Below are 21,675 nucleotides of genomic sequence, written 5' to 3'. Positions count from 1 at the left end.
TGTTTTTCTGGCCTATAAGATGAATGTAGTAATTGCTGCCTAAGATTTAAAAATACTTTTGAAGGTAACCATTGAGACAGGTTGATTTTAGAAAATAAGGAAAAATATTACCTACCTAATCTCACTATGTCAATAATCATTGTTTCTTCATAGTCACTCAGTTAAAAGTATACTGTTAAATCTTTTTTAATGTATTCACAACTGTACAGCTACACTATAGTTAATTTTACTTTTTTTGTTGTGGGGCTAGAACTCAGCCTGGGCGCTGTCCCTCAGCTCTTCAGCTCAAGGCAAGCGCTCTACCACTTGAGCCACAGCGCCGCTTCTGATTTTCTGGTGATTTATTGGAGATACGAGTCTCACAGATGGGCTGGGAAGGTGACTCAGTGGTAGAGTGTTTGCTTTGCATGCATGATACCCTCGGTTCGATTCCTCAGCACCACATAAGCAGAAAAAGCCAGAAGTGGGGCTGAGGCTCAAGTGGTAGAGCACTATCTACAGCTGAAGAGCTGAGGCACAGTGCCCAGGCCCAGAGTTCAGGCCCCACGACCGACAAAAAAAAAAAAAAAAAAGTCACGGATTTTCCTGCCCAGGCTGGCTTTGAACCTTGATCCTCAGATCCCAGCCTCCTGATTAGCTAGGATTACAGGCATGAGCCACTGGCACCCTGCAATTTTACATTTTTATTGCCTCCAAAAGAAGCCCTGTGCTTACCACTCTCTATTCACCATCCCAGCCACTGACAATGCTGATGTACTTTCTATGGCTTTCACTATTTTGGATATTTCATGAGAATGGAATTATTTAATATGTGAGCTTTTTGTCTGGCTTCCATCGAATAGTGCTGAGAATCATCTGCATAACCTATGTCAGCACTTTATTCGTTTTGATGGCCATTTAGTGTTCTGTCACAGACAACATGGTATTTATACATTCAGTTAATGGATATTTGGGGGGGGTTCTATAATAGCGGTAAAATTTCACAGTTATAAGTGTGTATAGATAACATTTTCACTTAAGTATGTAGTTAGTAGAAGTACTGGGTCATAGAACAGTGTTTTCCCTTGTGTGTGGGAGGGAGAGGTGGGTATTTGTTTTGTAGAAAAGTAGAAAACTGGAAGGTGCTCATCTGTAAAGTGCTATATACTATAAGCTGTTGCCAACACAGGAAAGCTACAATATGACTGTCATGCTTGTGTTCGGGGATAAAATGCCTGATTTAGTAATATCTGCATCCCAAATATCAGAGTGCACATGTTCTGACAGCCTACATGAAGCAGCAAATACCTCTGATCAAAGCACAATTCAAAAAGGCTTCGGTCACCAGAGTCCAGTTGCTCATGCCTGCAGTCTTAGTTAACTCAGGACGCTGAGATCTGAGGACTGTGGTTCAAAGCCCACTCTGGCAGGAAAGTCCATGAGACACTAATCTCCAATAAACTACTCAGAAAAAGTGGAAAGTGGTGCTGTGGCTCAAGTGGTCTGACACTAGCCTTGAGCAAAAAAGCAGCTCAGGGACAGAGCTCAAGCCCTGAGTTCAAGCTCCAGGATCTGTGCGCGCGCGCACACGCACACACACACACACACACACACACACACACACACACACACACACACACACACACACACACACACACACACGCCCAGGTGACTAAAAGGCAGAAAAAGACAACAGGGAGAGCCATAATTACAGGGAGGGAGGGAGATCCATTGCCAGCTAGTCCTGACTCATACAGCCTCTTAAGTAGCCACTGTGTGTTATTGGTGGAAGGGGAGTAAGCACAATGAATTTACAGAGGTGCTACTTAATGTTCCTTCCTTCAGGAGCCTTGCCAGCATAGTCTCAGAACACACCCTGAGAGAAGTCCTGAACTCTTGTGTTTATGACTAGCCAAGGAGAGGTCCTGTCTTACACCTGCTTGTAAAATTCACTTTCCCTGGAGCAGCTGCTTGCATCCATTGGACACTTAAAGCCAGCTACCTGGCTTTAAGCCCAGATCTGTTACTTGTTGGAGGTGGGCCCTTGTGCCTTCACTAGTAGTAGCATATCTGTTTCAGGGCTGTAGGTGTCTCTGGGACATCTCCATTTAGGCCTGCCTTACCCATCTACTGGGTTCCTACCACTCAGCTATGCCCATGGCTCCAGACCGAACCCAGGGGTCCCATCCCATCCACCGCGGGTCTGAGCAATCCTTCCCACCCTCACAGGGATCCATTGTATCGGGAAAGGCGGCCATCCTGACTCAAGCTAACCTTCCTCCTGTGAACACTGGTGGATCGCCTACCCGTTCCTTAAGCCAAACCTCCGCACCCTACTGGGGCGCGCTTTACCCACCATTTGAGACTGCAGGGTGCTGGTACCGCGCGCCAGCCTGTCCCGCGCGGGCTGCGCCTCCCTCTGGTGAAGGCAACCAATCCATACGTGGCCAGGTGTTTGTCATTGGCTTTTGTCCCGTCACTCAGCAGCAGCCAATCACCAGGCACACTGAGGGGCTCCCAGGGCCACGCCCCCATGGTCTCACAAGAATCCTTGTACTAGTTCCCCCAAACATTTGTCCTAAGCGAAGGCAAAGCAGCATGGAGGCTGGTGCAAGGGTCAGAGCAACCGGAGAAAGCTGGTGAGCAGTTGGGGTGGGCATAGGAGTTGGCAGGATAGCAAGGCTATACAACCTACTCCTGCTTGTAGTCCTAAAGGGTAAATAAAGAAAGCCATTGAGAACAGTGTGTTCCTTTTCCCATTCAGACATCCAAAATGGGTGGGACAGGGTTAGTTCTCACAGCACAACTGTGCCATAGGGTGAGTTCTCCCAGCACAGCATGCCCAACACAGACACCCTCTGGGGGTAACACCTGAGACTTTCCTTCTCCTTAACCCACTGTGGTATCTTTCTCTTCTACCTTGAGTTTCTGGGTAGAAAACACATGGGTTTTGGATTCAGGAAACGACCCCCTTGGCAACATTTCCTATAAGAAGAGTGGCAAGGCTGGAAATTGGTGGCTTACACCTGTAATCCTAGCTACTCAGATAGGCAGAAAAGTCCCCATGAGACTCTTATCTCCAATTAACTACTCAAAAATGGGAAGTGGATCTGTGGCTCAAAATGATGGAGAGCTAGCCTTGAGCAAAAGAGCTCAGGGATAGTGCCCAGGCCCTGAGTTCAAGCCCTGCAACCAAGAAATTTTTAAAAAAAGGAAGGGAGGGATGGAGGGAGGGAGGGAGGGAGGGAGAAAGGAAGGAAGGAAGGAAGGAAGGAAGGAAGGAAGGAAGGAAGGAAGGAAGGAAGGAAGGAAGGAAGGAAGGAAGGATGCAAGCAGAGAAAGAAACTTCGCATATAAGTGGCATTGTAACCCATACAACTCACTTTGGATTTGACCCTCAGAATCAGCAGGCTTGCACAAATGAGGAAGAGGATTTCAAGGGATGTGCTGGGAGTCCCCGGGTTCTCTTACAGTGACTTGAGACTTCACTTTAGGAACCTGGACTTATCATTGCTTCACTATACACAGTGAGATGTAGCCTGAGGGATAACCCCAGAACCCAGTCCACATTGCTGTCAGGACTGGGGTTTCAAGACTCTGACCTTGATGACCAGGGTCAAGCAGGGACTTGCCCGCCCCAAGCGCTGGGGTCAGTGTCACTTCATCCCAGTCAAGCAAAGCGGGTACTTACATTAACCATGAGGGCATAGCAGCTATGGGTGATTTGTGCCCTATGTCCCTGAGGAAAACTTTCAGCCAGATACTCTTGGCCTTAAAGTATAACCAGGCTAATCCTATAAGTCCTATTTGGTAGTCTGTCTTCTGGGACCATTCACAGGACCAATTCTGTATCAGTCAGGAATCAGACAAAAAAAAATTGCAACTACCTCAAGAGAAGCCATTTAATTGGAAGGGCTATCTCTGGAACTGGAGAGCAGAAAGCACAGAGCGATGTCGAAGTCACACTATTTATTCTGTATGTGTGTGTGTGTGTGTGTGTGTGTGTGTGTGTGTGTGTGTGTGTGTGATGGGTCTTGAATTCTGGGACTGGGCACTATCCCTCAGCTCTTCAGCTCAAGGCTAGCACTCTACCACTTGAGCCACAGAGCCACTTCCAGTTTTCTGGTGGTTAATTGGAGATAAGTGTCTCAAAGATTTTCCTGCCCAGGGCTGGGAAGGTGGCTCAGTGGTAGAGTGCTTGCCTTGCATGCCTGAGGCCCTGGGTTCGATTCCCCAGCACCACATAAGCAAAAAGAAAAAAGCCGGAAGTGGCGCTGTGGCTCAAGTGGTAGAGTGCTAGCCTTGAGCTGAAGAGCTGAGGGACAGCGCCCAGGCCCAGAGTTCAGGCCCCATGACCGGACCCAAAAAAAAAAAAAAAAAGATTTTCCTGCCCAGGTTGGATTTGAGCTATAATCCTCAGATCTCAGCCTCCTAACTAGCTAGGATTACAGGTGTGAGCCACTGGTGCCCGCCAGTCACACTGTTTATAAAGAAAGATGTGGAAGTCCCTCATGTGTGTGATATAAACCACAACTTGTAAAAAAAAAAAAAAAATCCCTTGGAACTGCTCTCTAGTCTCATGAGAATTCAAAGGGAATAGCAATCTTTGTAAAGTTGATCCTAAGCCAGAAGACAGGATGGTTTTCCATTTACCTTCCCCCTTTCTCATCTGCTCCCCAGGCACAAGGAGACTCGTAGAGGAAGGATGGGCAGAAGTCCAGGCAGGGGGGCACAGCTGGGAAAGAGGTGGAGGAGGGGGGTTCCTGGCCTTTCTACTTGACCTTCGGACTTTGTGTTTCCCTTGTGTCTTGATTTGGAAAATAGGGAGAACTTTGGTACCAAGCTCAGGGAGCTGACCAGAATGGAAGGGATGGGTCCTGCTGGCACTTGTGGAACCAGCTCGGTTTGTAGCAAACATCTGTGGTCTTTACGCTGACTTTGAGGTTTACACCTGTGGAATGTCCACTGCTTTGCGCTTTCTTGTTCTTTGCCTCAGCTGCTCATTCTCAATGATGGTGTCTGGCGTTGGCCTTCCCTTGCCCTTGGGAAGGCACTGGATCCCTTTTCCTAAGAGCTCAGAGGGGCCCGCCTGCCTGCCCACTTGCAGTACAGCTAGGATGGACCACCACACAACACTGGGTGCATGGGTAGGATGTCAGCTCTCAAAGCCTTCTGTCCCTCCCTATTCCATCTGGGCACTCCAGTGCCAGCTCCGTGCGGGGGAGCACACTGCAATTCCCAGGGCTGCTGAGGCAGGAGGATCTCTAGTTGGAGGACAGGCTGTGTCCTAGAACCAATAAATGAACGAATCAGCAGACTGATACATAAACAAAAAGTTGTATTCAGGGTGCTCCAGACCCAGCTCCTGTTTACCCATTCTGCCTCCCCCTGAGGATGCTCTCACTTACCTGTGGCCCAGGTATGAATGAAATGAAGCAACTCAAGGCCTCATAATTATTTGTCTTCCTTTCTCCCAGACTCCACTGGGAGCACTGCCTAGGACACGTTCTAGGTGTGTGAGAGGCACTAGCCACACTCCTTGCCTAGTCAGCACTGGCTCAGCAGACCAGAAAACCCCAGCCCCACCTGCCTTGGAATCTGCAGCAGGCACTCACAAATTCTGTCCACCAGCAGGCTCCGCCCACTCTTGGTGTGGACCTGAAATGCCCATAGCTGCCTGAAGCAGAGGATGGCTGTGCCAGGGCCCAGTGCCCGGTGCAGGGCAAGGGCACCTGCTGTGGGAATTAAGGGGCACGAATGGTTCTTTGCCACCTTCAGCAGTGCAGCTGCTCAGAGGGCAGACTGGCACCTTTGGCTGATTGGCACACGGGGCTGCAGGGACCCTGTCTACACAGGCCCCAGGAATCTTGCTGTCCCAGTCAGGGAGGAGAGGGGAATTGCCAGCTTTCCACCTATTGGCTCTGCTTGCTGCCAGGCCTGGCTCCCCTCCTTCCTGCCCTACTCCCCTACTTAGAAGCCACTCCGGCACCCTTCCACTAGACACCCTGTTCATGCAAGGAGATTCAGTGGCTACTCTCCTCCTCTAAGACCCCCTGTTCACTTACCTGGACCTTACGCCAGCCCCACCCCCAGCCCTGGCACTGTGCAAGGAGCTGCTGAATAATGCGCCAGCAGGAAGGACTTCCCAGAGGTGAGAGGCTGCAAGCCCTGGAGCCTGTGCCCTCAGCCCTGGCACTGCGGCAGTTCCTTCCTGTCATCAGCAGGGGCAAGTCCACCTCTCCCAGCTGGAGAATAGCCAAGGTTTTCTGGAACAAAACAGCACTAAGAATCCGGTCTTCTTGACTGTACGACAGGAAATGCACTCATTACCTGACTCATGTCATTAGAATCCCTCTGTGCATCATCTTTATAATAACAATAAAGTACATTTAAAAGAAGCAGAATTGGGTCTTCTTGCTGGGTGCTGGTGGTTCACATCTTGAATCCTAGCTACGCGGGACACAGGCCCTCAGTGAGAGGTGCATCAAGGAGGGCACTTTTCCTCCAGCCTGGAGGAAAGGCCTCTGTGAATACAAATAGACAAGCAACCACACAAGGGGCCGGGTGTGGGGGGGTGCTGCTCAGCAGTAGGGCTTTTCTCCCATGTGAAGGCACCAAGACCCTGGGCAGGAAAAAGGAAACCGTTCATGTAGTGAATGAGCTGAAGAGAGCCATGGGCTGCTGACAGGAAATAAAAAGTCAGATCCTCTCTTAGCCACTGTCAGTGAAGCCAGCTGCTGAAAACCACCGACACTGCAGTCTCACTGCTACAGCCACAGGCAGAAGCCACTGGGGGTTCCCACAAGCCACTATTCCAGGATATGACTCAGATCCAGGCCATTTTGTGCATCAGCCAGCCATCTGGAACCAAGGGCTCTCCAAGGCTGGGACCGAAGGAGCTGGGTGCCCCCCCCATGTGTCTCAAAAGCCCTAGTGTCTTTCCATCACCCTCCTTCACACCATACACAGAGGTAAAATCAAAATGGTGAAACAGAGCCAGGCTTTGGGGGTGTTTGCCTGGGATCTGAACACGCCCCAGGCAGAAGTAGTATATTCCAAGCCAGCCAGTGCTGTAGGGGAAGACCCTGTCTCAAACATCAACACAAAAAGCAAGAAGCAGTGTGAAGAAGAGGTGAGAACCACCCCAGATCCAAGATGAAAGCCCCACACCACTGCGTCCTCGCTCAGCTCAGCATCTCCTTCCCACTGCCATCATGCCCAAGGGAAAGGCTGAAGGTACTAAAGGCTAACGGAGATAAAGCAAAGCTGAGCCAGCCACAGAAAAGATCCACCAGGTTGTCTGCTAAAACTGCTCCTCCAAAGCCAGAGCCCAAGGCTAAAAAAGCCCCTGCAAAGAAGGGAGAGAAGATACCCTAAGGGAAGCAGGGGAAAGCCAGTGCTGGCAAGGATGGGAATAACCCCGCAAAAAATGGAGATGCCAAAACAGACCAGGCCCAGGAAGCTGAAGGCACTTTAGTAGATGCAAGTGAAGTGTGGGCATTTTTGATAACTGTGTAGTTCTGGTGACTGGACAGTTTGGGATACAGTTTTTAATCAAGTTTTATAAAAATTGGGGCTGCGAATGTGGCTTAGTGGTACAGTGCTTGCCTAGCATGCATGATGCCCTGGGTTCAATTCTTCAGTAGCACATATACAGGAAAACCCAGAAGTGATGCTGTGGCTCAAGTAGTAGAGTGCTAGCCTTGAGCAAAAGAAATGCAGGGACAGTGCCCAGGCCCTGAGTTCAAGCCCCAGGACTGGCAAAAAAGATGCTGAATTGTTTTACTTTTTTTTTTTTTTTTGCCAGTCCTGGGCTTGAACTGTGGGCCTGGGCACTGTCCCTCAGCTCTTTAGCTCAAGGGTAGTGCTCTACCACTTAAGCCACAGTGCCACTTGCAGTTTTCTGGTGGTTAATTGGAGATAAGAGTCTGACGAACTTTCCTGCCCCAGCTTTGAACCATGATCCTCAGATCTCAGCCTCCTGAGTAGCTATTATAGGCATGATCCATCAGTGCCCTGTTTCATTGGGTTTTACACCTGCTTTCTGATATTGGCAGTCCATACAAGAAGGGAGTCTGAGAGTTGTTGTATACTGTATATATGTATATACATTTGTATACGTATATATACATATATGTATATGTACATACATGTGCATATGCATACGTATACATACACATATATGCACACACACGTGTATATGTATATATACATATATGTATATGTATATATACATATATACACATATACATGTGTGTGTATATATATATATATATGTATATATATATATGATTGTCATGTCTGGCCTGAAATACTATGATTGTTTATGAAAACTACCTTTAATACAGCTGAATACAGTTTGGTAGAAAGGAAGAAAGAGGGGGGGAAGGAGAGAGAAGGAAGGAAGGAATGAAGGAAGGAAAGAAAGAAGGAAAGAAGGAAAGAGAAAGGAAAACAAGAGAAAGCAGGCAAGCAGGCAGGCGAGAGGGCCAAAAGCAGAATCACAATTCTCAAAGTCATGGAAGAAATGGAGAATACTCCTCTAACGTGTGTGTGTGGACACCATGACAATGCGTGACTCAGAAATCATACAGCAATAAATTGAATGTCTGCTTACAAAAAGGAACCTAGAAATTTCGACAGCCAACATCGCAGTTATTCCGAAGGGACAGAAAGAGATTCTGGCAACTTCAGGAGGAGAGGGGGGGCGAACAGAATCCTTCGGTGGCTCTGGGGAGTGGGGTGAACCACCAGCTGCTTCTGAAAGCTGAGGGGCGCCACGCTGGAATCAAGTGTACCCGTGCTTCTGCAGCCAGTGGTTGCGCTCCTAGCTACACCCCCATGAGAAGCCCTGGCCCGTCACCCAGCGGCAGCCGGGGTGTGGCTACCGGCACGCCATTTGCAGAAGCACCAGGTTGCGCAACACGGGGTGCGCAGCCCGCGGCAGCGGCAGCGGCAGCGGCAGCAGGCCGCCCACGCGACAGCGGGCACTCCATTGGGCAGGGTAAGTGTCCGTCACACGCACGGTGAGCAAGAGTGCGGGCCCAGCTTCCGGGGAGTAAGCTGTCCCCACCCGCGGAGGCGGAAGTGGAGGCGGGCCGTCCCGATGCCTTCCCCCGAAGTTCCTTGGCCTCCGTGCTGGGGGACAGGGATGCCGCCCTCTTAAACCGGGTGTAGGCTGTGGGAGGCATGAAGCCGAGACCCAGCTGCGGGAACTTTGGGGTGTTACCCGCCCGCCCCTCCCCTTTCCCAACGAGGCCGGTGTTAAGGACCACTCGGGCCTTCTAGAAGGTCTGGGAAGATGTGCTCCCCAGGGAGTTAAGGGGACCGAGGGGGATTGCCGCATCCCCCGTCCTACGCCATTGCCCTTCCGTACTACCCCACGCTATGCCACGCCCTCATTCTGGCGCCGAGCGCAGTCACGTGACCTCGGCCCCAGCCTAGACCCAGTCTCCCTGCTCTCTAGCGCCCCCTGGCGGGCGCTCCACCTCACGCAGCTTCCTGGCGTGGCGGCTCTCAGCCCCACCCCACCGCCAGGTTCACTTAGTGCCACTTAGCCAGCCCAGCTGGGAAGCTCCATTCTGCTCCAGGCTATTCCTAATGACTTTAGGGCATTCCTTACTTCAGGCCCTATACTGTTACCTTGCTGGACCTTGCTGGACTATTTTCTAACTTTTGCTATCAAGTGACACCCAGGCTTCGCATCTCACCCAGTGACATTTGTTACCTCCCACAAATTAGGGACAAGCTCCAGAGGTGCTTTGGGGCCTGATGGAAGGAGAGACAGACAGGTCAGGAAGGGGCAGTCAGTATCAAGTCACAGGGTTGTTGTTGTTGTGTGTGTGTGTGTGTGTTTCTGTGTTGTGACTTTGTCTCACTGTGTAGCCCAGGCGAGCCTTGGACAGAACAAGGTAGATCCTATTGTTTCAGCTTTCCCAGTGCTGGGATTACAGGCTTTTGCCACCACCCTCTGCCCAAGCAGCCATCTTCTTCAAACCACATCTCCTAAGTGACCTGCTCTCACCACTGCTGTAGTTTTCATTGATCTCACAGGTCAAACATGGAACTGTATGAGAAAGAACACATTCAAGGGAATAGTTTGTCCCTGCTTTCCACTCTGAGTCAGAAACCAACCAGAGAGGTCCCTTTGCATAGGTACTTCTGTGTGCCACCAGGATTGTGTACTTGTGCAAACCCAGGCATCAGTCTGTCTCAGGGCCCAGGCTGGAAGGGGCTATGTTTGGGATTTTTTTAATGTGTCCCTCCTGAGGCTTGAACTCAGGGCCTAGGCACTGTCCCTAAGCTTCCTTTGCTCAAGATTAGCTCTCTACCACTTGAGCCACAACTCTACTTCCAGCTTTTTTGGAAATTTAGTGAAGATAAGAGTCTTACAGAGCCGGGCACTGGTGGCTCATGCCTGTAATCCTAGCTACTGAAGAAGCTGAAATCTGAGGATCGCAGTTCAAAGCCAGCCCGGGCAGGAAACTTTGTGACACTCATCTCCAATAAACCACCAGAAAACTGGAAGTGGTGCTGTGGTTCAAGAGGTAGAGCACTAGCCTTGAGCTGAAGAGCTGAGGGACAGCACCCAAACCCAGAGTTCAAGCCCCACAACCAACAACAACAACAACAACAAAAGTCTTACAAGCTAGGCTCCGGTGTCTCACCTGTGATTCTGGCTACTCAGGAGATTGAGATCTGAAGATCACAGTTCAAAGCCAGCCCAAGCAGGAAAATCTGTAAGACTCAATCTCCAGTTAGCCACTCAAAAACCAAAAGTGGTGCTGTGGCTCAAAGTACTACAGTAATAGCCTTCAGTGAAAGGGCTCAGGGATAGTGCTCAGGCTCTGAATTCAAGCCTGACAGACAAAAGGGTCTGGCAGACTTTCCTACCCAGGGTGGCTTTGAACTTCGATCCTCAGATCTCAGCATCTTCAGTAGCTACAATCACAGATGACACCTGGCAAGGAGCCATGTTTGTAAAGACAGAAGGTGGTTTTCCCATACATATATATCTATAATCGTAAAGATACTGCACCGTTACATGAGTAAGGTAATGAGTACATTTCCTATCGAGCAGTTACCCCCCCCTTGTTTTTCCCCTACCATTTCTTCCCTCCCCACCTCCCCAACTCCTCCCCCCCCAAAATCAAAATCCAAAAAGCAGGGCAGGGATATGGCTTAAAGCCCTGAGTTCAAATGCTAGTACTGCCAACCAAAAAAAAAAAAAAGAACCCAAAACCCCCCCAAAAGAAGGACTCTGTGGCCCCCCACATCTGCCAAAGGTGCTCTCTGGCTGGTCTCAGGGAACATGTTCAGGCCCTGTGGGTGAGTCCCATGCTAGTCTTATTAGAGCAGTGGTTCAACATGCCCTGAATCTCCCATAGTCCCCTAGTGCTCTGTACGTCTGGGAGCCCTCTCTGTGGACAGCCCTGACCTTCCCTCTGCCTCCACCCGATAAAGCTGTGGGGGCAGAGCCTGGGGCTGGGCGAGCCCAGGCACATGAGCTGCTTTCTCCTGGACCTGGGCTCTGGTGTCTCAGGCTTGGGCAGCTGGAGGCGTGGTGTTTGGGGTTCCAGTGGTTCCAGTGGGGCACAGGGATGAGCTTCCCTCTGAGCAGCAAAAGGTGTTGCCATCTTGCCTGGGGACAGCCCAACCCAGCATGTGCCCTACTAGTGTGATTGCTTGCCTATCCCCTTATGCCAACTTCACGTGTCATGTCTGGGTACCGTGCTAGAGCGTCCTGGACAGAAGCATGCATTCAGGACTTTAGTGCCCTGTAGGCCACATTTCCCCATCCCCTTCCCTGGGTACTTGGGCTTGTGCTTGGCCTAGCAGGCAGGGCTCCACACATGAGCCAAAGATTCCCGGGTCTCACATTGCTGCCTCAGAGCACATCCTCACAGTAGTAGAGGGAGTGAATCCAGGGACTGAGCAGTAAGGACTGACTTGAGCATGTTGCTGGGGACCCGAAAGCCCTCAGGATCCCAGGCAGCTATGAGCTAAACCCAAATAGAAAACCTTGCGAGCTGAAGAGCTCAGGCAGATGGTTTGGGGTGTAGATCTTTGGAGGAGTCCGAGAAATCTATTTGGTTCTTGGCCATGGATGGACCTAGTAGTGCTTGTAGGATGAATGGATCAAAAAGCAGACACAGCCAGATGCTGGTGGCTCATGCATGTAATCCTAGCTACTCAGGAAGCTGAGATATGAGGATCATGGTTCAAAGCCAGCCCAGGCACAAAAGTCCCATGACTTATCTCCAATTAACCACTTAAAAACTGGAAGTGGTGCTTTAGTTCAAGTGGTAGTGCCCTATCCTGGAGCATAAAAAGGCTCAGAGACAGTGCCCAGGCCCCAAATTCAAGCCCCGAAACCGACTAAAAAAAAAGTTCATTGGTGGCCATTGTTTCTTTTCCCTCTTCACGCCAGGCATAGTTTTCAGGTACAACCCGTGGACCTAGGGGACTATTTTTTCCTATCTTTGTGATGCTTCCAAGCCCAGCTCCCCTTCCTTTTGTAACACTCCTTCTCAAAACCCAGCTACTTCAGAGCTTTGGGATGTCAACCTTGTTACCATGTGTCTTCCTATTTTGCCCCATCTGCCTCTCCTAGTCCTCACCAAGCTGCAGCCCAACAGGAATCTCCGGTAGCCCCTCCACTCAACCTATTTTGTGAGCAGCCACTGAAACAGGAAGATGTTGTCAAATCCTTCTTAGGTTCTGGTGGGGGTACCTGACGGCTTGTTCTGCCACCCCATTTAGACTCACTGATGTACAATCAAGTCCTTATTACTGAGCTACGATGAAGCAGCAGCATCTGCCATACCCACTGCCCACAATCATCATCTAGGCTGCAGGACAGACTTCAGTCCCTTGCACTGAGATTAGGATGGTGTAGAGGGCAGGTGCCTGGAGCCACAGCAGCACGGCTGCATCTGGGAAGGTAAACCAGGTGGGAGGGGTTTGCAAAAATCAAGGGAGTGCTTGCTTTGGCAGCACATATACTAAAACTGGGACGCTACAGAGAAGATTAGTATGGCCCCTGTACAAGGATGACACCCAAATTTGTGAAGTGTTCCCTATTTAAAAAACAAAACAAAACACAGGACAGACTGGCTGTGTGAGTGGTAAGAAAACTAGAACCAACTGTATGTGTGTGCATGCACACTCATATGCATGCATAAACACATACACGCAAGTACGAGGACTTGAACTCAAGCCTTGGGCTCTCACTGGGTTTTTTTTTTTTTTTTTTTTTGCTGGTGCTCTACCACTAAAACCACACCTCCATGTCCAGTGTTTTCCTGGCTAACTGGAGACAAGAGTGTTGAGAATTTGTCTGCCTGAACTGGCTTGAAACTCTGATTCTCAAATCTCAGCATCCTGAGTAAATAGGATGACAGAACCAGTTTTTGTTTGTTGGGGTTTTTTTGGTCAGTCCTGGAGCTTGAATTCAGGGCCTGGGCACTGTGTGAGATTCTTTTGCTCAAGGCTAGCGCTCTACCACTTGAGCCACAGCTCAACTTCTGGCTTTTTCTGTGTACATGGTACTGAGCAATCAAACCTAGGGCTTCATGCATACTAGGCAAGCACTCTACCACTAAGCCACCTTCCCAGCCCATTTTTTTTTGGGGGGGGCAGTCCTGGGGCTTGAACTCAGGGCCTTTGCACTGTCCCTGAGTTTCTTTGCTCAAGGCTAGCACTCAGCCACTTGAGCCACAGCGCCACTTCCAGCCTTTTCTGTGTATGTGGTACTGAGGAAACAAACCCAGGGCTTCATGCATGCTAAGCAAGCACTCTACTAATAAGCCACATTCCCAACCCACCAGTTGTTTTTTTGAGACAAGTCTTTCTGTGTAGTTCAGGTTATCCTCAAACTCAAAATACTCCTGCTTCCACTTCCTCAGTGCTGGGCTTTCAAACATGTAACAACACACCTGGCTGACTCATTCCTTTCTATTTAAATAACTTATTTTTAGTCCCAGGGGTTGGCAGCACTGAGAACACAACCCCCCACACACCCTTTTTCTACATATTTTTAATGAACCATGTGTTACTTTTCAGATAATGAAAAATTAAGGTGGGTAGGGAGACTAGGATGCAACAGAGAAATGGTCAGAAGGTAGTGAGGGTCCCTAGGCTGCCACAAACTCACCATGTGGCCACAGTTAAGAGCCCCTGAAGAAGCCCAGGAGTCTTGTGAAGGCACTGCATGGATACCATACCACGTGAGGAGCTGAGTTGTGTCCCACCACCATAGCAAGCAACAAATGAAAAAGATTGGACCCCATTTCTCAATGGGTGACTGCTTCCACCTGTGTACTCCAGCGCTTCTACTTTCCTTTCTTCTGATGGTAGCATGCAGCCCTCACATGCTGAGGTTGGCTCCTGTCAGCTTTCCCTGGTGAAGATCCCTACTCAGTATATTGGACATGCAGTTTTGCCTCTTCCTCAGGGATTGTCTGCGCATACTCTGTTATAATAGTTGCAGATACTCTGGGGAATGAGTCAGGATATCCACAGGTAGCATCCAATTCCTTCCCCAATTTCAAAGCAACAATGCACAACCAATCAGACAAGGCCATACAGGAACCCCCAAGACAAGACCAAAAGGTCCCCATGCCATGGGAATCCAACTTCTCCCCCCAGCAGGAAGAGCCAACAAATTAAAAATAAACGTTTTCTTTTTTATTGTGTGTCCATGAAAACAAAGTCAGGCCTTTGGTTATCACCCTCCCCACCCCCCCACACAAAGTAACAACAACAGAAGGCACCCCCACAACAAAGTAACAACAAACAAAAGGCATGCATGACAATATCATCAACACAACAACAACAACAACAACTATGTTCTCCTCTAAAGGAGTAAGGTCTTGCCCTCTTGGGCCCTAAGGGTTAGAGGCAAGCAGTGCTAGGAGGCTCAGGGGAAGGTACACCCAGGCCCACCTGGCCATGGAAGGCCTAAGTGTGCTGCTTCCCTGGCAGGATGAAGTGTGTGTTGAGGGGAGCACTTCCCTGGGCTAGGCCCGGCACCCCCAAGCGAGAACACACAGAAAAGCCCCCACCCCCCCACCCCCAGAAAACACTGCTAAGGCAGTCAGTCAGGATATCTGAGGGGAACTGGCTCTGAAGCCAATCCCCTCAGGGATCCATCCAAAAGGGGTTGCCTTCCTCAGCCTGCATGTTATAGTAAACAAAGAGCAGGAAGGCTGCAAAGACCAGGAAAAGCAACAGCTGGCCCCACAGAGGGACCTGGCGATCCTGCCCAAGACCAGCCACAGGAGCCTGCTTTTCTGGCCGGATGGCACGTCGGGTGAGCCATGAAGAGGAAGAGGAAGATGAGGATACAGGAGGGGTGGAGGATGTGGGATAATAGGACAAGCCCAGGGAGCTCCTGGAGACATTGGAAATGGGGCGGTAGTGTGAGATGCTCTGGTAGGCACTGTCCCGGCCATACACGGGGCGTTCCCTGAAGCAAAAGAAGGGAGCAGGTGGTCAGGACCGCCTGGGTATAGAACCAGTCCTGCCCATCCTAGACCTCCCACTACTCACCTATCCTTGCCCTCCTCTTCCGAAAGAGAGAACATGTCATCGCGCACCTGCAGAAGAGAGCTGGGGTTAGGGAACTGGCCAGCAGGATCAGCACAGCCCTCTCATATCCCTGAGGACAAATGTGTCTGGCCAGCCTACTCTGATCACAGTCAAAGCCAAGAGTCCTGTCCCCTCCAGAAGCATTCAGGGTTCCTGGACTTTTTCCTTTGGGACCTTAACCATTTAACAACTGTGCAAGCAACCTCTTCCTTCTTTCCCAGGACTGTCAAAATCAAAATTTCAGACCATAGCATGGGAACTGCCTTGTGTGCTACAATCAACCTCCTGTGCTCTAATAAAGTAACTTTCTTTCTTTCTTTCTTTCTTTTGCAGTGCTGGATCACTGAGCTTTACACGTAAACCCTAATCAGTTTTTTTGTTTTTTGGGGTTCTTTTGTCCATTGTGGGGTTTGAACTCTGGGCCTGGGCCTGGGCCTGAGCTCTATCAGCTCAAGGCTAGTGTGCTACCACTTGAGTCACAGCACCACTTCCAGCTTTCTGAGTGGTTTATTGGAGATAAGAGTCTCAGGGACTTTTCAGCCTGGGCTGGTTTTGAACCCTGATCCTCACATCTTAGCCTCCTGAGTAGCTGAATTACATGCATGAGCCACTGGAGCCCAGCTAATCAAATAATTTTGATGACCCCAAAGTAGGTCTTTGACCAAACAGGGTACATATGCGTACCCTAATGCTCCCTGGAGGCCTAGGAGCCACCATCTGCAACCAGCAGCTTCCTGGATTTACACAAAGCAGGTATGATCCCCTTGGGTTGCACCCAAGGTTTTCTGACAGACAAGCTCACCTGGTGGTGTAAGGTGTCAGTATCAGAGAGTGAAGTGGTGGGGCGGAAGCCCTTGGACATGCCCACAGATTCAGGTTCTCCATAAGTCTTGGTGGTCAAATAACTCTCCTCGTAGTAGTCATCATTATAACCTTGGAAAGAGGCCTCATATGGGTTAGTGGTGTCCCCCACCTCGTGCAAGCCCTATTTAGGCACCTGTGCCAGTTTTTCCCGTCTAACACTCCTTGGTTTCAGGTTCTCCCTGTGCCAGGATTCCTGGTGGATTGGGGACAACGGTGCCCACCCCACCCGTGCCTTACCCTTGCTCTGGTACAGTAAGGCGTCCTCTTTCTTGGGCAGATCATACATATCCGAGTCTTTGGACGCTGAATCAGAGTCTGAATTGAAAGATTGAAACGGGACAGGGCCATTTGCCCCTCCAGGTTTCCTTCCCCTCTCACGAATGCCCACCTTGGCTAGTGCCCCTGCCACACCCTCGAGACCCCATCCTCCCAGTTGTCCGAGCCCCATCTCCACCAGTGGCCAAGAGGAGCTGTGGTGCGGAGGTCTCACCCGAGAACCGATAGGAGAATGAAGATGAGTTGGGTGGTGAGAGCCTCCGCCTCTGGGTCTCGTACTCGAAGATTTTCTTTTCGTAAAGCTTACGAGTAGAACCTGGCCAGAGACAGAGCGATCAGGGAGCGGGACACGAAGAGAGCACGGGGAAACAAGGGTAGGGAACCCGGGAGGAGGGGGCGGAGCGCGGGAAGTGGGTCTGGGGTGGGGGGGAAAGACCCTGCGCGGCGGCGGCGGCGGCGGCGGCGGCGGCGGCGGCTTCCGCTTACCCACGACAGGCCCGTGCGGGATGTTGTACTGCCGCAGCACCGCTGCCAGCTCGGAGTCCGACAGAACCGCGTAGTCGTCCATGGCAGGCGCGGCAGGCACTGGGAGATAAGTGGTGAAGGCCTGGAGATGGCCCGGGCCTGATGACAAGGGCCCAAGCAACCACGGCTTGCAAGCGCGGCAGGGGCAGCACCTCGGAATCAGGAACGCCTGCGTCACCCCTGCGTCATATTTACCTCACGGCCACGGGCTCCGGAGGCTGCGCGCACTGCGCGGGGCGGAGCCAAACCCTGGGACCAGCCGGTATAGACCGGTCTGGCCGTGAAGAGCAGTGGGGCCCAGCGCGGGGCTGTGGAGCGGTTGCTAGCGAGCCCAAAAGTCCCAATCGTGCAGGATTGGCTGGAAGCGGAAAAGAGGCGGGGCCTGCAGGGAAGCCGAGGCAGTGCGGACCCACCTAGTAGACACAACTGGGGGCGAGGGAGGGGCAGGGGGGGCGGGCGCAGAGTGAGAGATGAGACGTCACACGCGGCTGAGATGGGGCTTAGACGTGCGAGAGGGGCCGAACAAGCACGATCTGAACGGGCAAAAACCAGCCAGCAGTTGGCAGCTGGCGGGCTTTCAGACGGGGTGGTTCACAACCGTGCGTTATTTAGGGTTCTCAGCCTCCCTCTGGTCAGCAGCTGTGGGAAAGGCCCAACACAGACTAACGCGGCCCCCCCGCAGACCCCGCCCCACCACAGCCAGTTCTCAAAGTCCCAGCCCACACACCTGTGCCCCGGGGTTCCCACCGCCTCCCCTCCTACTACACCCGGGATGAAATGGGGCACTGGGCCAAGAGGCCTTCAAAGGGCCCCGGGTGTGCCAATGGGCACAGGCTATGGACACTCAGTACGTGCAGATGACGGGTGTTTATCCACTTGAGCCAGGAGGGGGCTTCAGGGGGACTTCTCCTGGCAGAGTAGCCGCTAAGTCCAGAGTGACGTAGGACATAGCCAGGCAAGTGGGGGAGAGGAAACCATGAGGGTCTGCACACTGTGGCTTAAAGTTGATGAAGGCCTTGATCAGAAAAGGACTCTTGTGAGAAGATGGTGACAGTCATTCTAAACAAAGTCACCTGATGGGACTTAGGGCCAATTAAAATGCCCTTTATTGCACAGGCCCAGAGCTGGGGTGGGGGGTGGATCATGAAGAGTACCAAGGATGTTTGGTCTCTTGTGACAGGGCAAGAAGAGGAAAGAGCTTTAGTCAGGTCCAGTCTGACATAACCAGGATTCAGGGTCACAGGCCAATTCTCCATGGGGATTTACAGAGATAGACACTTGTGCAGTAGTGAGGAGATGGATCCCTGGTTCTTGTTGTTGGTATTTGGTGTCAGTCCTGGGGCTTGAATTGAACTTAGAGCCTGGCATTCTTGCTTAGATTTTTCACTCAAGGCTGGCACACTACCATTTTAACCACTGTCCCACTTCTGGCTTTTTACTTGTTAATTGGTAAGGTGAATCCCTCATATTTGTCTGCCCGGGATGACTTTGAACTGTTAGCTTTCTAAGTAGCTAGGATTACAGGCTTAAGCCACTGGCGCCTGGCTTGGAGTTCTGTTTTGACCATGTACATCTAGAGACAGAAATGTCTCTAGAAATTTAAGAGGATGCTTGTGGGTTACTGAAGACACTTTGCATGGTAGTTAGAGGCAGAAAGCCTTGGAAAGGAATTCACTCCTTTTCTCAGAACTGCTGTGGTTGCGGGGGGAGGGAGAAGTGTGTGCTTGGGTCCATTCAGCAGCTGCCTCATGGAGTTTTTTAGTTTTGGCAAAATCAGATTCCCCAGCACCTCTCCAAGCCTTCTTCTGCAGTGCTGGCCTCTGTCCCGGAGGACTGTGTATACAGAGCTCTTGCCCAGTCCTCCCCCATATCGCCCTCCCCACACAGATCCAAGCTGTTTCCTTATGAGGTCAAGGAATTCTAGGTTTGCTTTCTCCCTAAGGAACACTCTCGCACCTGCCTCAGTACTGTGCCTTTTATTACCCACCTCCCCACCCCCACCCCTCTCTCAGTGTTGCCTCTCTATAGGATATCACTACATATGGCACCAGGAAACTAAACTGTGATACTCTCCCATGCCCATCCCATGGGTACCTGTGTAGCTCTGTTCTAGACCACTAGGAGCCAAGCAAATCTTTGAGCAGCAGAGTTGAAAGGCTTCTCCCCTTGTCAGTACCTGGTTCTCTGGGAGGTGACCTGATCCACCCACATCTCTCAGGCAGGGATAACCAGAGGAGCTTCATGGATGTGTACAGTTCATTCGGAGGGTCTCTGGGGAGCCTTCTGGGAAGGACAGGCAGAGTGGACATTGTGAGTATCACTAGAAAACAGCCAATTTTAAGTCAAGAATAAGAAAAAAATTATTTTTTCCACCTTTTAAAGATGGAAAGTGACTTCTAAGAAAGATTGTATAACTTGCGATCACAGCATAACAGAATGTTCAATGAAAAATGTATATCAAAATATTTTGTCAACACAAGGAGAAAAAGGTTTTATTATGATCTTCACCAGGAAGGAAGAAGTTGAGGTAAACAACTTTTTAGAGAGTGTGTGTGTGTGTGTGTGTGTGTGTGTGTGTGTGTGTGTGTGTAATGAGAGTTCACATACAGCGGGCCTCATCATGTGACTCAGCTCACCTCTTCCAGGCTCCATCCATGTCACTCTGATGGCCATGCCCATGGATAGCTGTGGATAGTGTTGGCCGAGAACCCAAGCGTAGCTATCTCATGGACCTCAATTCAGGGCTCTAGTCTAGCAAATGAAGATAACCCACTGGTGTGAAATATTGTCAACAGAGCCTGCAAAAGCAACAGTAGGTGCAGAGAGCTTGGACAGTGGCTAGCACCTTGTTTTCAAGTTAAGTCAGAGTGCCTAATTCATTCAGCAAGTGTGACCAAACTCCTTGCCTTCCTAACTCCCTCTGTTCTTCCATTTATTTCTTCTTCTTTCCTCTTTTCCTCTCCCCTCCCATCCTTTCTTTCCCCACCTCTCTGTGTATTACTAAGTAGCCAAGACTACCCTCTATGTTGAGATCACCTTATTTCAGACTCTTGAGTACTGAGATTAGAAGTGTATGTTGCCTCTCTTCTTCCTCCTCCTCCTTCTCTTTCATATTCTGCTCTTGACCTATGCCCCAAACCCTGTTGTTTTTACAGTATTTTATTTTTTCAAGTAAGTCTAGCTACTACCTTTATCTGGGCTAGTTTCAAACTCTTGACCCTCCTGGATCTTCCTACCACCCTAGTAGCTGGGATTAGGTATGTGTAGCACCATGCCTTGATTTTTTTCTCTTTTTTTTTTTTACTGAAATAACATAGAATAGAGAACGTCAGGGCTTGGAGATGTGGCTTAAGTGGTAAAGTGCTTGCCTAGCAAACCAAAAGCCCTGAGTTCAAACCCCCAGTACCTCAAAAAAACAAGTAAAAAGGAAGGAAGGAAGAAGGCAAAAGTAAATAGAAGCAGGCGTGCTGGCACACACGTCCAATCTCAGCAGAGATAGCAGCAAGAGGCAGACAGGTTCAAGGTCAGCATGGACTACATAGAGAAATCCTGGTCCGTCTGGCCTTTATAGCAAGACCCTGATTCAACAAAAGAAAAGAAAAACAGAATAGAAAATATCAGAGTACATTACAGGTAATAAGGGGAAATTTTCCTTTTGTAAAATGTTTGTTTCAAAAAATAAATAAAAAAAATAAAATGTTTGTTTCAGAGAGAGAGAGAGAGAGAGAGAGAGAGTGCGCTGGATGAAGATGTAGAATGTATGTTATATTGGTGATTGCATGAAAAATGTTAAAATGGTGGTGTTTTGTGTGGCCTCGCCCTGCGACGTGACATTTGTGCTGAATCTGAAGCTACCAGGAAATGGGCATGTTCTAGAAGAGGAAGAGAACCTGACAGTGCCAGGGCGTGGCTCTGTCCACCAGATTCATGGGCCCCAGGCTTTTTGGATGCGCCCCACTGCACAGTGTCAGGTTTGTAACTGAACCTAATTGCTGAGAATCCAGTACATTCCAGCTCACTGTTCCCAGGCTAGGCAGGCCTTTCAGTTCGCTGGGGCTAAATCCGTGTATCCAGATTAATTCACTGGAGCTTTGCCCATGATAGGCACTCGAACACCTGCAAGGGCCCCCATGCCTCTCACTCCAGGGGACAGGATCTGACTTGTGTGGCCAGCTCAGGCTTGGGCAACGACTCAGGCTGCGGTGACTGTGGGTGTGTCTCTGGAAGAGGTGGCTTTGGATCTGCGCCTTTCCAGCTGGGGAATGCTTGGCTCCCTTAGACCCAGCCATAGTCGTTGAGATTGGGCCTAGACGTGGGCTCGGTGGAACCCGTGCTGAAGGTGATTACCCCTCCCTAGGGGCCTGGCGGCCCTTGCTGAGCGGTGAGCTCATCCCGGGGTGGGGTGGGGGGCCGGCGTCGCCAGGCAGCCCTGGGCACTGG

The 21,675-nt window shown here is 50.4% G+C and overlaps 2 protein-coding genes and 1 non-coding gene across 4 annotated transcripts in view; 1 reads left to right on the top strand and 2 right to left on the bottom strand.

Annotated features, from left to right (window-relative positions):
* Tex28 (testis expressed 28) overlaps positions 1-2,378 on the bottom strand; it is a 43,261-nt gene extending 40,883 nt beyond the window's left edge. For both annotated transcript variants that reach the window (XM_070038861.1, XM_070038863.1), the window contains exon 1: positions 2,336-2,378. The gene's annotated coding sequence lies outside the window, so the exon portion shown is untranslated. The remainder of the gene's footprint in view (positions 1-2,335) is intronic.
* A 10,581-nt stretch (positions 2,379-12,959) lies between these two features.
* On the top strand, positions 12,960-13,066 carry LOC138840636 (U6 spliceosomal RNA). Its single transcript, XR_011376187.1, has one exon. It is a non-coding gene; the product is annotated as a U6 spliceosomal RNA (small nuclear RNA).
* Positions 13,067-14,706: 1,640 nt separating this feature from the next.
* Positions 14,707-17,448, bottom strand: Emd (emerin). Its single transcript, XM_070039474.1, has 6 exons — positions 17,197-17,448; positions 16,925-17,026; positions 16,672-16,749; positions 16,373-16,503; positions 15,532-15,578; positions 14,707-15,448 (listed from the first exon to the last, which is right to left on the bottom strand). The coding sequence occupies exons 1-6, from the start codon at positions 17,276-17,278 to the stop codon at positions 15,121-15,123; spliced, it is 768 nt and encodes a 255-aa protein (XP_069895575.1). The 5' UTR covers positions 17,279-17,448; the 3' UTR covers positions 14,707-15,120.
* Between the last annotated feature and the right edge of the window lie 4,227 nt (positions 17,449-21,675).

Source organism: Dipodomys merriami, unplaced genomic scaffold (assembly GCF_024711535.1).
Source record: "Dipodomys merriami isolate MVZ:Mamm:240054 unplaced genomic scaffold, mDipMer1.0.p SCAF_3, whole genome shotgun sequence".
Taxonomy (NCBI): domain Eukaryota; kingdom Metazoa; phylum Chordata; class Mammalia; order Rodentia; family Heteromyidae; genus Dipodomys; species Dipodomys merriami.
This window is presented reverse-complemented; position numbering and strand designations above follow the sequence as displayed.

Coding starts and splice junctions, on each gene's coding strand:
- Emd (XM_070039474.1), bottom strand. CDS start 17,278: ATGGACGACTACGCGGTTCTGTCGGACTCCGAGCTGGCAGCGGTGCTG. Junction 16,504..16,671: donor CTTACTGTACCAGAGCAAGG/GTAAGGCACGGG, acceptor CCTCTTTCCAAG/GTTATAATGATGACTACTAC. Junction 15,579..16,372: donor CTGACACCTTACACCACCAG/GTGAGCTTGTCT, acceptor TCTCTTCTGCAG/GTGCGCGATGACATGTTCTC.